At 58.7% G+C, this 18,378-nt stretch overlaps 2 protein-coding genes across 4 annotated transcripts; one reads left to right on the forward strand and one right to left on the reverse strand.

Annotated features, from left to right (window-relative positions):
• The first annotated feature begins 3,874 nt into the window (after nucleotides 1-3,874).
• On the forward strand, nucleotides 3,875-4,545 carry NRSN2 (neurensin 2). The gene is made up of 2 exons (XM_010569751.1): nucleotides 3,875-4,051; nucleotides 4,162-4,545. The coding sequence occupies exons 1-2, from the start codon at nucleotides 3,875-3,877 to the stop codon at nucleotides 4,543-4,545; spliced, it is 561 nt and encodes a 186-aa protein (XP_010568053.1).
• Nucleotides 4,546-7,519: 2,974 nt separating this feature from the next.
• Nucleotides 7,520-17,801, reverse strand: TBC1D20 (TBC1 domain family, member 20). 3 transcript variants are annotated; one of them, XM_010569413.1, is made up of 8 exons: nucleotides 16,802-17,801; nucleotides 15,843-16,028; nucleotides 14,526-14,606; nucleotides 12,858-13,044; nucleotides 11,819-12,031; nucleotides 10,879-11,020; nucleotides 9,987-10,171; nucleotides 7,520-9,841 (listed from the first exon to the last, which is right to left on the reverse strand). In XM_010569413.1, exons 1-8 carry the CDS (start codon nucleotides 16,911-16,913, stop codon nucleotides 9,586-9,588), a joined length of 1,362 nt encoding a protein of 453 aa, XP_010567715.1. In that variant the 5' UTR covers nucleotides 16,914-17,801; the 3' UTR covers nucleotides 7,520-9,585. The 3 variants fall into 3 exon arrangements, with proteins under 3 accessions (XP_010567715.1, XP_010567716.1, XP_010567717.1); XM_010569414.1 differs by having other exon boundaries at nucleotides 11,930-12,031; nucleotides 16,802-17,798; XM_010569415.1 differs by lacking the exons at nucleotides 15,843-16,028; nucleotides 16,802-17,801 and having other exon boundaries at nucleotides 12,858-13,118; nucleotides 14,526-14,590.
• Nucleotides 17,802-18,378: the final 577 nt, after the last annotated feature.

Here is an 18,378-nt window from a genome sequence, read left to right on the forward strand (position 1 = left end):
GGACCCAGCCCCAGCCAAGGTGGAAAAGCCAAATAAGCGCCGGGCCAGCCGCGATGCCGGCAGCCTGCTCCCACCTCACCGCCGCTCCGGGGGGGGGGCCTCTGCCTTCCCACCCCCCACGCCAGGAGCACCCCAAGCCCCCTCCCACGCGTGAACCAGGTTTGGGGTTCCCGTGGGGTCCTGTGGCCCCCCGGGGCTCTCCGACGCGCACAGATCTCGCCCAGCACCTCGGTGCCTTCTCGGGGAGCGCGCAGCCAGGGGCGCTCGGGAAAGGCGCCGAGGCTGCCGGCCGCCCGCCCTCCATCCCCATCCATGGGGAAGCCAAAGCCCCCAAGTACCTGCAGGGCCTGAGGCCACGGTGAGGGTCTCGCATCATACGTGTGCTCTGCCAGCCCTGGAACTTGGGGCTGCATCTCCTGTTTCCAGCAGGGACACGGGCAGCCCGGGGTCCCGGTCAGTCCCCTGGGTGCCGTGCATCACCCGTGGGCTGGGGCACTCCCTCCACGGACTGTCAGGCGAAACATTTCCTCAGGAGCAGGTTCTGGGTCAGCGCCAGAACCGGAGCCAGAGCCGGGGTCGTCCCCCCCACCCCGGCCGCAAGCACAACACCATCCGCTTCGTCCCCGTCCCCGTCCCCCTCCTGCCCCCTCCTCGAGACTCGCTGGGTTTGTTTATCCGGGGGGGAACCGTTGTGGACAGTGGTGGATTTTCTGTGCCGTGTGGTTGTAGTGCTTAGAGACCCCCCCCAGCGTGCGGCCCCCTCCCGCTGCGCCCCCCGCCTCCCTGCTGCCCGGTGCTGGCTGGCATGCGTGTGCGAGCGTGTGTGCGTGCGACATCCCGTCATCACTAGAGACAAAGCGAATAATAATAATAATAATAAATAAAATAAATGAATAATAAAAATAAACCAAACCTCTCTCAGGAAGAAGCCGCCCCGGCGGCGGCCAAGCGGGCCGGGGGCCCCCGGAGCCGGCGGGGCCCCAGCGCAGCCTGTGGATGGGCACCAGCGCTCGGGGTCACCTTTGTAGTGTTGTGTTAGTGAAGGGTTCCTGTATCTGTTGTCTTGGAGAAATAGGCTTTTAGCTGAGGGGCAGCCCCGGCCCCCTGTCCCGTCCCGGCGGGGGGGTGCGAAGCGGCCGGCTCTGGCTCTGCGGAAGCTCGGCTAATGGTTATCCTGACTGTTGTGACTATGGAATAAAGTGTGTTGGTCTGCTGCCCACGGCTCCAGCTCCTCCTGCGCGCCTCGCTCCTCCCAGGGGGATGTGGGGTTCCCAGGGGGATGTGGGGTTTGCTGGGGGATGCGGGGTTCCCAGGGAGATGCAGGGTTTGCTGGGGGATGCAGCGTTCCTGGGGGATGCGGGGCTTCCAGGGGGATGTGGGGTTCCCAGCAGCCAGCACCCAGCACCCAGCTCACAGGCATGTCAGCTCCCACCTTGGTCCACGGGCTCCCACTCTGAGCCCCAGTTCCCATGGGCTCCCACACCGACCATTCCCTGGGGAGCAGGCTGGATGTCCCCTGGGAGCAGTGCCACGCTGCTGGGGGGGTGTGAGCGTGCATGTCTCTGTGTGTGCACGCATGTGCGTGTGTGTGCATCTCCCTGCACGTGTGTAAGCACCCGCTTGGCGTGCGGGGTGTGTGCCCGCACCCCGTGCGTGTGTGTGCGGGCTGCACACGTGTGCACGGTCTGGGTGTGTGGTGTGTGGATGCACAGCGTGCCTGTGTGTGTGTGCATATGCCCGCGCTGTGCACACATGTGCTTCATGCATGCGTGGGCTCTGCACGTGTCCACACGTGCCGCGTGCTGTGCACGCGTGTGCTGTGTCTGCTCTGTGCACGCGCAGCCCCACGGCACCGTCAGCTCCACTCGGGGGCTGGGGGGGCCTAATCCAGCCCCGCAGGAGGGCTCGGGGGGGGGGGCCCGGGGGGCACACGATGCTTGCGTCACACACACACACACATCCCCCCCCCCCCCCCCCCCCCGTCCATCGCTGTTGCCACGGCAACAAGGGGAGCCCGGAGCATCCTTGGGTACTGGGTACCACCAGCCCCTCCCGCCGCGATGCTGGGGACCTGGCTGTGCCCAGGGAGGGTGGAGGCGTCCGGAGGGGGTGGCCATGCTTCAGTGACCCCCCAGCCCCATGGAAGCACACGGCTGCACCGCCTCTGGGACAACACCCAGCACCGCCCTGGGCTCTGGGGTGCCCCAAAGCTGCGGGGGCAGCGATGCTCCGGCACGACGGCACAGACCCCCCCGGCTGCAGGACACTGCCTGGCTCAACCAGGAGCAGGGAGGCCCATCGGTCTGGCTCGGCTCGCCGGCCATCACCGCTGCCCTCCTGACCTTGCCACCGGCCCGGGGCCACGCGGGGCTGGGTGCCCGGTATTTGGCACTGCCCGCGCAGGCACGTGCGCACGCCGCTGCCGGTCTGGCTCTGAGTCACGCACAGCGGCCGCACGCAGCATCTGTGCTGGCTCCACAGGCAGAGGCAGCTCCTGGCCTGGCAGCAGGGACCTGCTCTGCCCGTTCCCCCCCCAGCCCCGGCACAGCCCCCCCTGCCATCCCCACCCCAAGTCCCTGGGAGGAGGACGTTGAAGCCGGGTGCTGGCTGCCCACCAGTGGACGGTGCCGTGGGATCCCTCCCGGACACAAGGACAGGAGAAGGACTGTTGTTGGGGACAGCACTGGGACGGGGAAGGATGTGCTAAGGCATCTGCCCCCCAGAGGTAAGTGGGGAGCAGGCAGGGCTTGGGGGGGGCAGGGGTGTGGGCAGGGGTGAGCCTATATGGGGACACATGGGGGGATGAGGATGAGGGCAGCCTTGGGGGGGGTAAAGTGATGGGCACCAGGGACACAGCAGGGTCGTCCCCAGGGTAAGCCCCCCCCTCTCCAAACTGTGGCAGCACCAGGCTGGGACTCCCCCAGACCCCTGCATGCAAGAAGGGCCCTGCTGCTGCGTGAGGACGGAGGGACAAACATGTCCCCAGTTCCGGGGACACCCAGACTGGGGCAGAGGGGCTGGCGATGTACTGGGGGACAGCCAGTCCCGCGGGCAGCACGTTTGCCACCCCCTGCGAGGCCTCTCTGGCGCAGGGCTTTGTTCAGTGCCGCGACCGGCACCGAAAGGGTCCCGGTTCCCCCCTCCTCGCCCTCCTCCGGGCTGACATTCCGCACACATCCCCACGCACACGCCAGGCTGCGGGGCCGCCCTGGCAAGGGCTGAGCAGGCAGTTCCCATGGCAATACCCCATGGCAGGTGGCAGGGAGGGGACGCAGTAGCCCCATCCCCGCAGCGGGGTGGCCGTGTCCTCGCATCCCCACGAAGCAGCGGCCCCTCGGCCACCCCAAAGGTGGCTGCATCCCTCCCTGCCACCGCCCCTCCTTCCCCATCGCCGGCGATTGGGTGGCTGCGGATGGCCTGATGTTGGGCCTGATCCTGCCAACACGGCGGCGGGAGCCGTGCTGGGGCTGTGCCGGGTCTGGATCCGGCCCAGGATGGGCAGGTCGCCGTGGTGCAGGGGGATTCCCTTCCTCCATCCCATGTGGAAGCCCCACTGGGATAAGGGCAGCGATGCTCTCGGTCACCCCCAGGATGTGGCCTCAGCCTCGCTGCCCTGGCTGGGTCCTGGTGGCCAAGACAGAGCCCTGGGGGGGCCAGCTCTTGGGGTCCCTCTTGGTGATCCCCAAAACAGGCAGTAGCCCCTGCATGCATCCAGCACTGATGCCCTGTCCTCCACCCTGCACCCCGGGGCGAGGGCAGGAGCCAACTCAGCCCCACGGGTGCTGCAGCTGCAGGAGGGCAGTGGCTGTGGGTCCCAGGGTCCTGTCGCCCTCCCCACAGCCCGTCCCAGCCCCCCTGTGCCCCCCCAGGCCCGATGCCCACCCGTGAGCCGGACTGCAGCTGCGGCCGCGGGCCCAGCGTGGTGCAGGGGAAGTGGTACGGCGTCCGCTCCTACCTCCACCTCTTCTACGAGGACTGCACCGGGGCCAGCCCTGACGGGGATGGGGATGGATCCTCACCCCATGGAGCCTGGGCCCCACTCATCTGGAAGGTAAGAGACCCTGAAAACCCTTCCTCCCACCTCCCCCTGGAGATGCACCCCCTGCCTGCATCCTGTGCAGGGTGCATCCCCCCACGACATTTGGGTGGCCCTGTCCCCAGGTGAGCCTCTCCACGGGGACCCTGTTCCTGCTCGTGGGGGCCACTGCACTGGCTGCCGTCTCCCTGGTGCCCCCGAAGCTGGAAGGGATCGGGGAGGAGGAATTCGTTGTGCTGGACGTGCAGGCAGTGCGGTACAACCACGCGCTGGGGATGTGCCGGCTGGTGGGCATGGCGCTGTGCGTGGCGGCCGGGGCGCTGGGTGCCATCGGGCTCCTCTCCTGCGCGCTGGCCCCGCGTCGCCCCCGGGAAGAGGAGCAGCAGCTCTCGCCCATCCTGTGCGGCAGCCCCCCGCCACGGTCCCCCACCACCTTTGCCCCAGCGGGAACGGCGATGTCCTTCGGCTTCTCCCGCGTTCATGGTGTCCAGCCCCGGTGGGACACCTAAGGCCGGGGAGGCGACGGGTGATGCCCGGCACGGGGCCAAGCCGTGCTGCACCCCGGGAGCCGGCTGGATCACCTGGAGCTGGTTTGCGGTGGGCGCTGCAGAGCATCTGGCTCAGTCCTGGCATAGCTGCCACGTCCCATCGTCCCCCCCACCCTGCGGCCCCCGCACCTCGGCTTCCACAGCTGCCACTGCTCACTAAAGATGCCGAGAAATCCCTTCGCTGGCGGCTCGGTGGCCGTTGCTGTGTCTGCGTCAGAAACCCTGCGAGCGCCGGGTTTTTGCGTGGCAGCCACCGCCGCCGGCAGCACCTCATTCGATTTGGCGTGGAATCGTATCAGAACCTGGGAACGAAACTATCTGGCCCAGTTTCCCTGTTGGAGGCTGTTGCTGGTGGCCGAGCACAGCGGTGGGCACCCGGGGGGCACGTGGGGCCACATGCCCTCTCCTGCCAGCCCGTCACAGCCCCGTGCACCTCCTGCCTTGGCCACCACCATCTCAGCTCCCCTGGGACACCCCTGCACCCCAGGGTGCTGCTGCATCTGGGCAGGAGGGTCCTCGCTGCACCAGCGGGCAGTGCTAAGGAACCAGCATCACTCGGGGCAGAGACCACCTGAAGCCCCCAGGGGCATTGCTGCCGCTCACCCCGGGGCTGCCCGCGCTCCCTGGTGCGGAGAGGTTCCTGTGGCATGTCTCCCCGAGGCTGGGACCCGCCAGGGCCTTTTATCACCCTGCAGCAACCCATGTGTTGCAATACGCAGGCGTTGTGCAGCGCACCCTGCATCCCTGGCCAGCATGACCCTGGGGGCATCCACCCACTGCTGGCACGGGCCGGCTGCAGCAGGCACCATGGGGGTGCCAGGGGCCCAAAATCTGGCCCTATGTCCTTGAGAAAGCCAAGCTGCTCCTGTGGACCGGCACAGCCGGTGGCCTGACACGCTGGCACATCCTGCATGACCATGCCATGGCAGAGCCAGGGTGGAGGGACCTGGCTGGCAGCACCCAGCAGCTCCTCCAGTAACCCTGGGCTGGATCCAGTCACACCAGCTGGGCTCGGGCACAGCAGGAGAGGGGCAGCAGTCCCCTCAGCTGGGGACCAAGGTGGGAGGGCGAGGGGGGTATGGGGAGTGGGAGAAGGGCTCGTCTTCAGGTGCTGATACTGGTCATGCACGGGGAGGGTGGTGGGGCAGGGGAGGCGGGCAGGGCAGGCAGGGGAGCTGGGCCAGGCTGGGATGTTGCAGTTGGGCTTACAGCGGCATCCTGGAGGAACGGGATGGGATGGGAGCAGGTGACCACCAAGCCCAGCCTGGATCCAGCCTAGTGGAAGCAGCTAGAAGAGCCCCAGGACAGCCCTGAGCTGGCGAGGCCGAAGCCCCCAGGCCCCCAGCCCCTTGTGCTGTCCCCACGCACGGTGACCCCGGACTGCCGGCCGCGGCGGATCGGGCCGTATGTCCTGCTGGAGCTGCGGGACGGGGGCTGCTCCTGCCGCACCGTGCACGGCTCCACCGAGGCCAAGAACAACCGCCAGGTATGGGTACCCTGCACTCTCCAGTGTGGGCAACTGCTCCTTGAGGAGGGTGTGGAGGAAGAGCTGCACAGTTAAGTGCCCGGAGGTGCCGACAAGCAGGAGAGGAAGAAGATGGCTCCAAGGCCTGAGAGCCGAGGTATCCAGGAGTGCAGCTGGTGGCTGTGGCAGAATGTGGCTGCCTGGACCGGGATGCTGCTGGGAGGGCTCCGTGTGTGCCGTCAGCTCCGGGTGCCCGACCTTGTGCCTTCAGAGACCGGGAGACCGTGCCACCGGCAAAGCTGTGATGGCCAAGAGCAGGCACAGGGTGGGGGAAACACAGCCGTGGCCCCTGCCCTCAGCATGGCGCTGAGCCGTGCCAAGCTATGCCCAGCCTGCACATGCACAGCATGCCAGGCTGCATCCACAGCTGGGAGGGACCCAGACCACCGTTTCCCCATTTGTGCTCTTTTTGGGTAAATAAAAGACGTGTGACATTTCCCTGTGGGCTGTTCTCTCTGCTGAGTCCCAAATAGGCTGCAGCTGCCCAGGGTTCCAGGGACGGCACCCACCCCAGCAGTGTGCCAGAGCTGGGCATCATATTAACACAGTAACAGGCACATGGTGCAAGGAACAGCGCTTTGCTGGCTCTCCAGGCTTCCCTCTGCTGTAAAACCCTAGCCCTGCCTGCCCTCTGTCCCCCCAAACCCCGCTGAGCCCCCAGCAGCCCTCCACAGCTTGCAGGCCTCCCTCCCAAAGGGCTTTGAGCACTATTGAGAAAATTGGTCCCGGAAAGGAAGCCACAGGAAACTAAAAATAGCCCCAGCCCGATCCAGTAAACACGGCCGCCAGCCTCATGCCACCCAGCAAAGCCCGTTCCCAGCCCGGGGAAGGTGGCTGCGTCACACCGGCTCACCGGAGCGTGCCCAGTTACTGGACGGGGGAAGTGGTGATGGCCGGGCCTCTGCCGATGGGCACCATGCCCAGAATCTCCTCCTGCAGCCAGGCGCCCGGCCCAGGGTGCAAAAGGGGCCGGGAGGTCAGGCTATTTCCAGCCCTGCTCTGCCCACCGTGCCATTGATGGGGGGGGGACACCCCAGAGAGCCGACGGCACATGCAAGTCCTGGCGTTTAACCAAAGGTAGGCAGATGGAAGGAGAACAGCAACCGGGGCACGCAAGAGCCATTTGGCTCCGCTCCCGCTTCTCTTCCCACGGGGCTGCCGGGTGTGAGGCCACGCGGGTCGGTGACTGCAGAGCTGGCGTGGCCGCTGCGGGGATGTGCCAGCTCTGGGCCACAGGGTGCCACGAGAGCAGATCTGGCACCCCCGGCCCCATGCCACGGCCTCTGCCGGCACAGGGGGAGGGAAGGAAGCGTGTTTAGTAACTGTTTATTTTACAGTTATAGGGTTTGTACAAATCTGCATTTACACGGGTACGTATAAGTCTTTGTACAGAGTAACTGAAGCACCCGAAGCAACCACCTCCTCCCAGGCCCTTCCTCCCCTGGGGACAATGCAAGAACTAAAGTGCATCATGGCCAGAGAGCGGGGGGGCTGCAGGGGCTTCCCCCCCAGTGGGGGGACTCCAGCCATCCCCTCCTTCAGGGCAGTGGGGGAGTGTACAGAGGGGTCCTGGGACCTCCGGCAGCATCCCCAGGTCACCACAGACTCTCCTGCACCACAAGTTTCTAAAGTGCTAAATCACGCAGCCCTCTGCCCCACACCGCTGCTGCCCCGGGGAGGTGTTGAGGGGCCAGAAACAAGCTCTGCCTTCAACTGTGCTGGGAGAGGAGACCCGTGAGCAGCCCCCGGCTCTCACCAATGGCACAGACAGCCCTGGCACGAGCCAGCCGCTGGCACCAGTGAGCGGCAGAGGGAACAGGTCTCGCCGGCCTGCCTGCGTGAGAGCAGATTCACACGTTCCGGATTTCAGCCTGCAGAGGCAAAGGAAACTCCTCTGCTCAGAGCTTTATGGAAACACAGGTCAGGCGTGATGACTGCCCACACACGCTCCGGCCAGAAAGGCATGGCCCCTCTGAGAGCAAGGGCCCACAGGGCAAACCAGAACTTACCCAGAGGCAGTTATGAACCAACAGGCAGGGGGTTGGGACAGGAGGGTGCTGAGTCTTGCAGGGCACGAGTTTTCTTCCCTATCCAGAAATCTGTAACTCTTCAACCAACACCTGATTTTCAGGTGTGCAGCCCCTGGGCACGGCACAGATGGCTTTGGGCACAACACAGCAATGTCAGGGGAGCTGGGTGGGAGCCATAAGGGACAGGTAAGGGCACTTGCGGGAGGTTTAGCAGCTCAGGGGAGAGGTAGAGGCATATAGTGTCTATTGGCTTTGTCTCAGTGGGACACAGAGTTGTCTAGAATTTGATGCTTAGCTCAGAGGGCAGGGAGTGCTGGGACTGTTAACGGGACTGGGTGGGGGGACAGAAGCTACGTGGGGGTTGGGGCTGGCCTTTCTGGGAAATTCCCTCATTTGCATTATTCAAGGGGTGACCATGAAGTCTGGTCAGCTTGTGGGGGAGATTTAAGACAGACTTCCTACCACAAAATGTTTCACAAGGTGGAAAAAGCCTTCTCCGCATTAGAGCCTGCTTCCAGAGCTGTAAAAAAGTCTGCAACGGGCTTTTATGGTGCTGCTAACACTTGTGGTGATGTGACCTGGCACATGACAGCACATACCTCGTGCAGGGTGAGTGACACTCGTCTCTCACCTTGCTGACCCAAGATACAACCGTGCTACTGCCAGCAAAGGAGCCCCAGCAACTGAGAGCTAAGCTCCCTCTGGCAGTTCCACAGGGCTGCTCCCGTCCCCTGCCCTTCTCTTCTGTAAACAGAGCAGGCTGCAAAGATGAGGAAGCAAAAGGAGCCATGGAGTGTTACATGCTGGAGACAAATCTCATGGCAGGGCGCTGGCAGGAGTGAAAGGTTTGGCTCTACTCAGAGGTTGCCTATAGGAAAGGGAAGGATCGGACCACCAGCGAAGCTGAATGCAGACAGGGGAGCATGCTGGCAGCCTGCAGAGGGGAGTGATGCAGAACCAGAGGGCTGCCCTGTTCCTCAGGAGTGTAACAGCCCCTCGCCCCTACACGTGCACACACCCAGGCCAAACCCTGCCATGACACTCTCCTCCAGGTGAGGATCTGCCCTCACTCCCACTAATTATCCCCAACAGAGAATGTGGGATTGTTTCGGCATAGTCCATGCACGGCTCTCTGCTCATACAGTCACCTGTGCACAGCCTAAAGAGCCTGACTCATCCATACCTCCGGTTCCTCACGAGATGGCAGCAGTGCCCACCTGCTCACTCCTGCACGGGGAGGAGAAAACAAGGTGAGCGTCGGTGTGGGGTACAATCCTGCTGGGCTGGTTCCCATCAGTCTCTGTTGCAAAGGCAAAAGCGTCATGGGACGCAGCAAGAATAAAAAATAATCTTCAGACAGGTCGTTTCCAGACACGTCCTTTCATCAAACATCACCCCTTCCTGCCAGGGAAGGACACAGTGACAGGGAAGGCCCTTCCTCTGGCTTCAGGGAAAAATCTGCAGTTCAAACTTGGGTGCCCACTCCAGCGCACTTTTCACCACGGCCAGGGCAGCTGCTCCCAGTGCGACCGTCAGCCCCATCACCGCCAGCTTGACAAAGCGGTTGGTCCTTGGCTTTGTCAAGATGGATTTTGTCCGCTCCTCCCCTCGGAGCCGCTCCCTGAAGCGTTGCCTCAACACAGTGTCTGGTCTTTGCTGCACTGACACCAACTCAAAGTCCTTAAAAGTGGAAGCTGCAGTTCTGCAAGAGAAGAAACGGGTCAAGGAGTTTCCCCAGCTTGCCTTTGGGACCAGCCTCCTGCTAGGGAGGAAGATCTTCATGAGGAAGGAAGACCTGGCAAGAGGATGTACAGAACACATGTGCACATGGGCTGCCCTGCACTCACCGTTCAGCCTGCTGCTGAGCTGCCTCCCTGGCAAGTTCGGATGGTGGGAATTGGACAAAAAGGTCCCCAGCTCTGCTGATCAGAGTCTCGTAAGGAAGGTCCTGTGGGATCTGGGACAGGAGGTGGTGGACAGAGGCCATGTCGCACTCGCAGTCCAGAACTTCCTGCTCCCGATACAGCACGATCTGCAGAGAGGAGCGAGAACACTGAGGACAGCCAGGGAAGCGGGGATGACTCCTTGTCCCTCGCTGGCACTCACTTCAGAACCAGAAGAGAAAAACATTTCACTTCCAGCTGAAAGACCTGCCATTCCTCAAGGGGACACATCGCAGCAAAGCACTCCCTGTCTGGGAAAAGAAACGCCAAACCCTTCCCGAGACTCTGAGGCTGTGGAAAGCCCCTTCCTGGGTAGTTAGGTCGGTCTCCTGAGCACAGCCTGCTACTGGCGGGTCAGAGACATGGGCAGAACCTCAGCAGGGCTTGATTCCATGACTTGCCCTCAAACGTTTGGACCTCCCATCAGAGAAAGGGCAGATGAATGCACATCACAGGGCTGCCCCCAGCCAGACAAGCTCCCCGGCACCCAAGCAAGTGCCCAGAAGCAGGGCCACCACATGAAAGCAGAGAAGAACACCAGGTTATGCTGCTTCCACAGCACTGAACTGGAACAGCCTGCAGATCTGGACAGCCCCAGGCTGCCTTGAGCAATCCTGGATCCTAGCAGCCCTCTGCCATTGCCAAGGACATTGCTGGCCTCGGGGTCCCCTGAAGAGCAGGGTGCAGCTGGGGACAGCAGCAGCACTGGGTTTGCCAGCCCCCCTCTGCAGCTCCAAACTACCAGCACCTTACAATACTTCAGTTAATCCCCCCTATGACTCTGGGCGATACCTACCACAGCAGCAAAATAAATGGGCATCAGTGGATGGCAAGCCAGGAAGAAGTCATACAATCGCACGACGTGCCTGAAGTCAGACAAAACGTGCCCAAACCAGGTGATCAGCCAGCTGAGAGCAAAGATGGTTCCCACCTCCGCACTGCACAGAGAGAAAGTGCTGTTAGATCAGCTGCTGCCAGCAGCATGGAAACAGTGCTGAAATACTCCTGGGCGATCCCTGCACTGCACCTCTGTGCTAGGAAGGGAGATAGAGCTGGCTACTGGCAGAACATTCAGAGCTCAGTCCACATCCACGAACTGTACCTCTGATGGAATCCCAAGGCAAAGTGCTGCTGGAACTCATCTCACATCCTGTGGGGTCCACACTAGAGGTCCAAACGGTCTGCTTTCAGGAGAACCTGAACATGTGACATACCACGTCACTGTCTGGCACACTGACCTGAGGAAACCTGAAGTCCTGCAGCACAGTCAGCTTTTCAGGTTCCTTTCCACCCTAAAGGCTTACTAACTTCTGGGAGTTTCTAATCAAGCTTGGTACCCAAAGACATCCTGGCCATGAAACGTAACAGGGACAATTGCCCAGAAAATGACCCTGTACTGAACCTTCCCACTTACCTTCCTGCTTCTGCTTTATTCTGTCCGGACTACACTTGTGTGTCCCTATTGCACAACCTGGGAATTATCCCCAGAACTAGCAACAAGCTACAGGAAGGTGACAGCAGCCACAAAACTAGGCATGTGAAGCAGTTGTGGCAGCTTTGTATGACACCGTCTGCAACCCCCCAGCCTTTCCAATATGGACAGCGGACCACTGGGGTGAAGATGACACCATTTAAAACCCTTCAAGACAGGCAGCGTAGGTTTGGGTTTGCTCAGAATCAGAGTGCCACATGGTTTTGGACTGTCACCATTAGCTGTGGGTCAGCTGTTGACTCACTCTGAGGAAGCCACTGTGATGGTGGGGACATGCTGGTGCAAACGGTCCCATGAACAGTAACATGAGATGGGCAGGGGAGAGCTAGGAGGCTCCAAGGGAAGGTCACCGTACCTCTGCATGAAGTCATGCACCTCAGGGTTCACCTGGTCTATGATGGGCATCAGGTAATTTAAAATGTGCTTGGTATTATCCATCGTTGGGTCCATAAAATCCCTGAGGAAAGATTTAAAAGAAGCTCCGTCAAGCAACCATGTCAGTGAGCTCTCCCTCCAGGGAGGCAGCCAGAATGTAAATAAACATACTTGCAACAAACAGCTTTGCTGGCAGGTTGGCCCCCAGCCCCAAGGAATTCTGTCTATTTGGGACAGCCCCCTTCCTACCTATCTGGGACATGCAGGGCTGATCTGCACAGAAAACCCAGACCCAGACAATCACGCTGGTGTCAGCTGATGCTTCTTATTTTGCTGCAGTGCATGCATGAACTGTAAAGCTTTTCCAGCACCCAGAACCTAACTCCCTGTCTGGGAGAGGAAGGAGAATCCCTCCGAACCACTCCCCAGCTGAAGGCTTGTTCTCATTTCAGTGCACAAATTGGAGAGTCACTTGACTTAGGGGCTCAGGACAGTGGCTGTACAGACCACCCTTTCAGTGCAAAACTGCCCAGGGCTGTATAAGGCAAGTGGGAGGCACTGTGCTGAGCCAGCCCCCAAGAGCCAGAGAGGCCCTGACAGCAGAGATGGCCAGAGAACTATGAATAATGCATGTGCATTGGCTTTTTCAACTTCAAGAGATGCTACAAATTAACTGACAGCCTTCAATTAACCCCTCCCCAGAGCACAACTCCCTGCAAAGCTGTGTGCTATCGTGTGGTCACGCTGCTCTCTCACAGCACCCCTCTGGGTATGGACATGACAGGCAGCCGGCCTTAACCCAAGGCTCTGCCTTCCAGGCTCCCCTTTCAGGCCAGCCCCATCTGCCCAGGTGTTCCCACAGCTTGAGGACACGCAGGTGGCTCCTCATCTCCAGCCGAGCTGAGTACCTGAGATGATGCGTCGAGAGCTTTTCCACCAGAGCCGTGGCCAGTCTGTCACCCACCACCAGGAGGAAGGTGACCACGATGTCATGGTAGCCCTGGTAGTAGTGCAGCTGGGGGTTGCGCTTGAGGACGTGGAGGATAATATCAATGAGCTCCTCCTGCAAGCCTTCCCTCTGGTCATCCGGCATCCCTGTGGGGACAGCACCAGGCAGCGGTGGGACAGGCTGTGTCACCTACTGACACCTGCCATGGGAGCGAGCGCGGCTGCAGTATGCAAGGAGAGGACCTGTGCATTTACCAACCTGCCTGATCCCAAGGGATGTGGTGCAAAGGGGAGGGGGGTAAAACTAGCAGAAAAAGTAAACCAAACTCTAATCCTGTGCCCCAAAACTCTGATGGCCCAGGGGAAGGCAGCCAGTTGTTAGGTTGTTTCATCTTTGGAGTTGCAGTGCCCCTACCTGCGAGGAAGTTGCCGTGGAGGACGGGAGCAGGGTTTACTGATGTTTGTACAGTGCTGCGGGGAGCGAGTTGCGCTGCTCATCCAGCACTGCTAAGGACATTTTAATCATTTTTAATTTCCCAGGGGTTCTAGAAAAAATTAAACAGGACCCATTTTCACAGAAACTGAGCCAACTGCATCAGATTGCGAGGCCTCCATCGCCACAACTTTATATTGGTCGCCTGCTAACAACATGTGTTTAGGGACAGGATGTCACAGGAAAAGCATTGTTCCTGCCATGCACAGCTGCAGTCAGTTTCTGGCAGTCCTTGTCGACAGATAAAATGCCCAAAGGCCAAGCAGCAAGTCCCAGCGGAGATCCTGCAATGACAAAGTTCTCCTTTTCCCCTGCTTCACTAATGTGTCTAAAAATAGGCAGGAGGCTGCCATTCAAGGGCAAAAAAAGTCTGTACTAGCAGACCCTTCAGGAATCAGGCTTGCACACAGTATCTGCACTCGAAAGAGAATCAGTCAACTGTTTACACAAAATAAAAGCAGCAGAAGGGGGAAGCAGACTCTGGCCAGAAATAACGACTGCTCTGCAGAGTTAGATCGCTGCTGGATTAAATGTTTTATAAATAGCACAACAAGGCAGCAGCCACCCATCAGAACTAAACAACTGCAAAAACATTTTGCTTCTAAAGGTTCAGAGTTCTCTTAAATTTGGTGCATGAACCCAATTTTGAGACTGTTTCACACCAGAAATTTTTCTAACCACTGACAAACCTGCTTCCATGCCCCTGAGCTAGACCACGGTCTAAAATAAACTGAAGCAAATGGTACATTTCTCAAGCATTCCATCTATCCTAATCTCACCCAGTTCACAACAGGTGAGGGGCATGCAGGATCCGAGCCTTTCTACGCTGCAACTGTTCAGTGGTACTGGCCTGCTGGTGGGGGGGTCAGCGGGGCAGGGGGAAGCGTAATGTTGGAAGATCCACATCAAAAAACAGCTGTAGCACAGGCAGCTGAAGGAAACAGATAGCCGCAGAATGGCTCCACTGCATGAAGAAGCTGCTGTAAGCTCACAAGGAAAAGGCTTTCTAGAAGTCAGGCTCTTGGAGCAACGGAGCATCACCTACTGCAGCCCCCCGAGTAAGGTCTGAGCCAGGAGGAGCCCCATGGCACAGACCATCCCCCCGCAGAGCGGGAAGAAGACAATCCCCTCTCACCTGGTGGGAAACGGCGCAGGGATCGCCGCACGTCTAGTAACACTTGCTGGTAATCTTTATTGTCCTCTCGCAGCTCCTTTCCTGCTGAGAAAAAGAGGAACATGATTAACACTGAGTAGTGCAAAGGTACCGGGAAGTGAGCTGGCTGAGGGAGCTGGGAGAAACCCTGCTGAAGGCAGGAGGATGAGGCTGCATGCACAGACACACCGCCCCATCGTACGTCCCCTTTTTCGTACGTCACACACCAGCCCTGTCCCCTCACTTGCACTGCCACACATTCTGACACTAGCGGCACTTCAGTGCAAGGAAATGAGACTACTATTTCTTCAAACAACATATGTTAAAATGCTTAAACTGACACCATTCCCAGCATTCCTGGAAGCATCTTTGCTCCACAATTTTGCTGTGCAATTCAAAGCTTGCTGAGCAGCAGCAAGGCACGATACGCTGTGGAGACCACAAAGAATAGTTTAGTAAATAGAAATAAGTCAGAAGAAAACCCCACCCACGGGTAGCTAAGATAGTTAAAACAGAAGAGAAAAGAATTTGCTGGCACACACTGAACTATCTATGCAATCATGTGAAATTAAATGTTGTCTTCCAGCAGCTCTGATCACCTAACGTAACCTCGTTCTTGACTGACATGGGGGGATGCACCTTCTGAATGGCTACAGATTCAGCAACAACAACAAAATCTGTCCTGGGGACAGTGACTGTAAAAGCTACAGGATTTGGAGCTTCTGCAGTGCTGAGGTTTAAAAACCGTGCAGGTACCCCATCAGGAAGGTCATTTTCCCTGCTTCTGCTCTGACCAAACACCACATGTGCTTCATGCAACAAACTGCTTCATCTATGCCTTGAAGGGACACCTCGGAAGTATTTCGGCCAAGCCAGGCCTCAGCACAGCCACCTCTTCATGGGAGCAACAAAAATTAAGTTTGATACTTTCTGCTGCAAATGAACTTACACACGCCAGCTAACTGCTCGGGGCCACACCAACTGCATCCAAAGTGAACTAATTTCCATCACTGTCACTGAAGATAATAACACCCTCACAGCACAAAGGAAATGTTGTTTTTAGGAAGTTGTGTATTTCCAAATCTGCCATTTAACATACAATACAGTGCACAGAGCTGCGGTGGTCATGCTGCAGCATGAGTCCCCTTTGAACACGAGCTTGGTGGGAAATGGACCCACGTACACAGGGAAAGGACAGGTCAGAAAGCATGTGCTTCAACCTCTGCAATCCTTCCTCTAGCATGCACAGAGATCACCGAGCTGTTCTTCCAAAGCACCCGAATCCAGGCTGTTCCATACCTGGAAGAGGGGGCAGGTCGTCTGTATTAACACTTAGCAGCTTCGGCCACACTTTGCAACGAATCTCATCTGTCAAGAGCCCCCCCTCGCTGATCGCCATCCGCCTGAGCGCAGCCACGTCAATGGGGTCGCTGTTCAGAGCCTGATAAATTTCTGCCACTTTTCTTTTCTTCTTTGAATCAAAGTCTGTAAGAAGACCACAAAGAGGCAAGCTGATAGGCAACATGAGCACACAGAGGGCAGCAACTCAGATCAGGGGGGCAAAATCTACCTACAGCAATATCACACGCACAACAAGGGAGATGACATGGGACAGTCAGCGCACGCCCTGCCAGGACAGACTAGGGATGACCTTGGTGGGTGACCCACCAGCTGACTGTCCCCATCTCCACAGGCTCCATCGGGGGCACGTCATGGCTCGCAGGGCACCCCCACCGCTTCCCCACTGCTCCCACCCTGGGAGGCAACCGCTGCTCCTCCTGACATGGAAGCCGCCACCGCTGCCTGAGCGGATCCCTCGCCTTCGGCTCCCACACTCCCCAACAGATCATGGCTCCATTCAGGACCATGACAGCCATGCAAAGCCATCCTGCAACTGTTTGCTCTCTGTCACAGCCGCCAGCTGAAGTGTCAAGTGTTTCCTAAGACCAGGACTTTGTGTTCCTACCAACTCCCAGCTAGACAGCGGCTCCTGGATGCAGCCATCCTAGGGAGAAGTCTGAGCATTTCCAGCTCAGTCACAAGAAAGGACATAATTATACCAGAGTTAACAAATCACAAGCATATTGACTTCTCTCCCAACAAACACAAACTTGCCAGCTACTACTATACGTGCAGGTTAGCCAGTATTAAACAAGTACCACTGTTTTGTGGAGCAAATGAGCTCAGGTGCAGGTAAGGAACGGAATAACACACAAAGCACATGGTGCTCTGGTTTCAGATAGGTTAAACACACTTACAGGACACAGGAGTGTTTCCTGGGAAGCTGAGAAGGGACACTATTTCACACCGCATTGTGCTATTTGTCACCACTGCCTCAGGTGAGGAAGGAGAGAGGTGGCCAAGAGCCATCCGATATCCCACACTGGAGGGGTGTCCACTAAGGAGGCTTTGCTGAGCAGCTGCAGGGCTGGAGCGCAGGATGAGTCCGCAAACGCTGCCTTTACCTAAAGGCTTTTCCGACAGATCCAACCACTCTTGGGATCCAAACGGGATTCCTTTCCTAAGGGACGTGTCCGAATAGGATTTGGGGGGGAGGAATTAAAAGGATCCGGATGGAGAAACAGCTGTTTCTCAACGCTCCACCCTCCACTCAGGGAGTGCATTCCCCTGCCCACGTGGCACCTCCAGCGTCTTGGCGCTGCCCCGGCCCTCTCCCTGCTCCCGCAGAGCTGTGTGCAAGTGCCGGGCTGGAAACGCCACTTTCTGCAGCATCTGAATGGGAAACAGCAGGATGGTAGGCTGCTCAGACACACACAGACGCTAAAGTAGGTCAAGCAGCGGATGCTGTCCCTTCTCAAAGTACCCTTTTAAAACACTTTTTGAATGAAAATGAGCTATAATAATCTACGACAGATCTCCAAGTCCCCTCCAAACACCAAGTTCCTGGTAGCTTTAAAGCTTCTAATGCTCACCCAGTGACCACAATTTCCTTTTATTTCCTTTCCCGCCCCTTGTGCAAGCAAAGTTATTTATTTGCACACGAACAGAAACCAGCTCCACTCAGCTGGCTGTTCCCCGTCCCCTGTGACACAAAGACACTGGGGTGTCATGTACCGAAGCCTCGGGAAGGAGGAGACAAAGCCTATGGAGAAAAAAACTCCTGTTCACACACAAAGAACTTAAAAAGTAGTACGAAGGAAGGAGCATGTATCGTGGGCTCCTCTTCTAAAATTTATTGGCAAGTTCCCCAATATTTACGCTGTTTAAATGTACAGCGGACAATAGCTACAAGTAGTTAAAAAAACCCCAAAACAACAAATGTATTTCAAAACCTTTTTTGCGCACCCACAAAACCTTAACTCGCAGCGTCAGTTACGCTTTGGAGGAGAAACAGAAACACAAGCTCAGAGCACGGGGGCTTATTGCACCGTAACTCAACCCGTACTGTCACGAAAGGTCCACCTGACCGGATTTTTATTTACTTCCGCGGCTAAAAACAGCTCCTGGAACACTTCTCACTGACGAGCAGCCGAGCACAGCACCCGCCAGCGTTGCGGAGAATGCAGACCATCTCCGCGGGCCGAAGAGGGATGGATGACCGCCCGCACCGGAGAGGGAAGCGGCCCAAGGGCTGAAACAAGGCGCAGGCATCGGGCACCGGTACTCACACAACGCTTCGCAAGGCCGGGCCAGCCCCCGGAGCTGCTGCAGACCCCCCCCCCCCCCGTTACTACCGTGATGGACGGCCTGGAAAAGCAAAGCCCAGAGAGCTCAAGGGCCCGGCCTCGAGTCAGGCAGCGGCCAAACCGCAGCCCCGGCTGCTCCCCCCGCGCCCGCCCCAGCCCGCTCCCGTACGGCGGGGGGGGGCCCCGGG

This window comes from Haliaeetus leucocephalus, unplaced genomic scaffold (genome assembly GCF_000737465.1).
Source record: "Haliaeetus leucocephalus isolate CR32 unplaced genomic scaffold, Haliaeetus_leucocephalus-4.0 Scaffold273, whole genome shotgun sequence".
Lineage (NCBI taxonomy): Eukaryota > Metazoa > Chordata > Aves > Accipitriformes > Accipitridae > Haliaeetus > Haliaeetus leucocephalus.

What these genes read in the sequence shown, in the direction of transcription:
- NRSN2 (XM_010569751.1), top strand. Translation starts at nt 3,875, where the DNA reads ATGCCCACCCGTGAGCCGGACTGCAGCTGCGGCCGCGGGCCCAGCGTG. An exon ending in GGGCCCCACTCATCTGGAAG is followed by an intron (nt 4,052 to 4,161) that starts GTAAGAGACCCT and finishes CCCTGTCCCCAG; the next exon opens with GTGAGCCTCTCCACGGGGAC.
- TBC1D20 (XM_010569413.1), bottom strand. Translation starts at nt 16,913, where the DNA reads ATGGCTCTTGGCCACCTCTCTCCTTCCTCACCTGAGGCAGTGGTGACA. An exon ending in ATCACAGTGGCTTCCTCAGA is followed by an intron (nt 11,021 to 11,818) that starts GTGAGTCAACAG and finishes CTCTCTGTGCAG; the next exon opens with TGCGGAGGTGGGAACCATCT. An exon ending in GCTCAGCAGCAGGCTGAACG is followed by an intron (nt 9,842 to 9,986) that starts GTGAGTGCAGGG and finishes CTTCTCTTGCAG; the next exon opens with AACTGCAGCTTCCACTTTTA.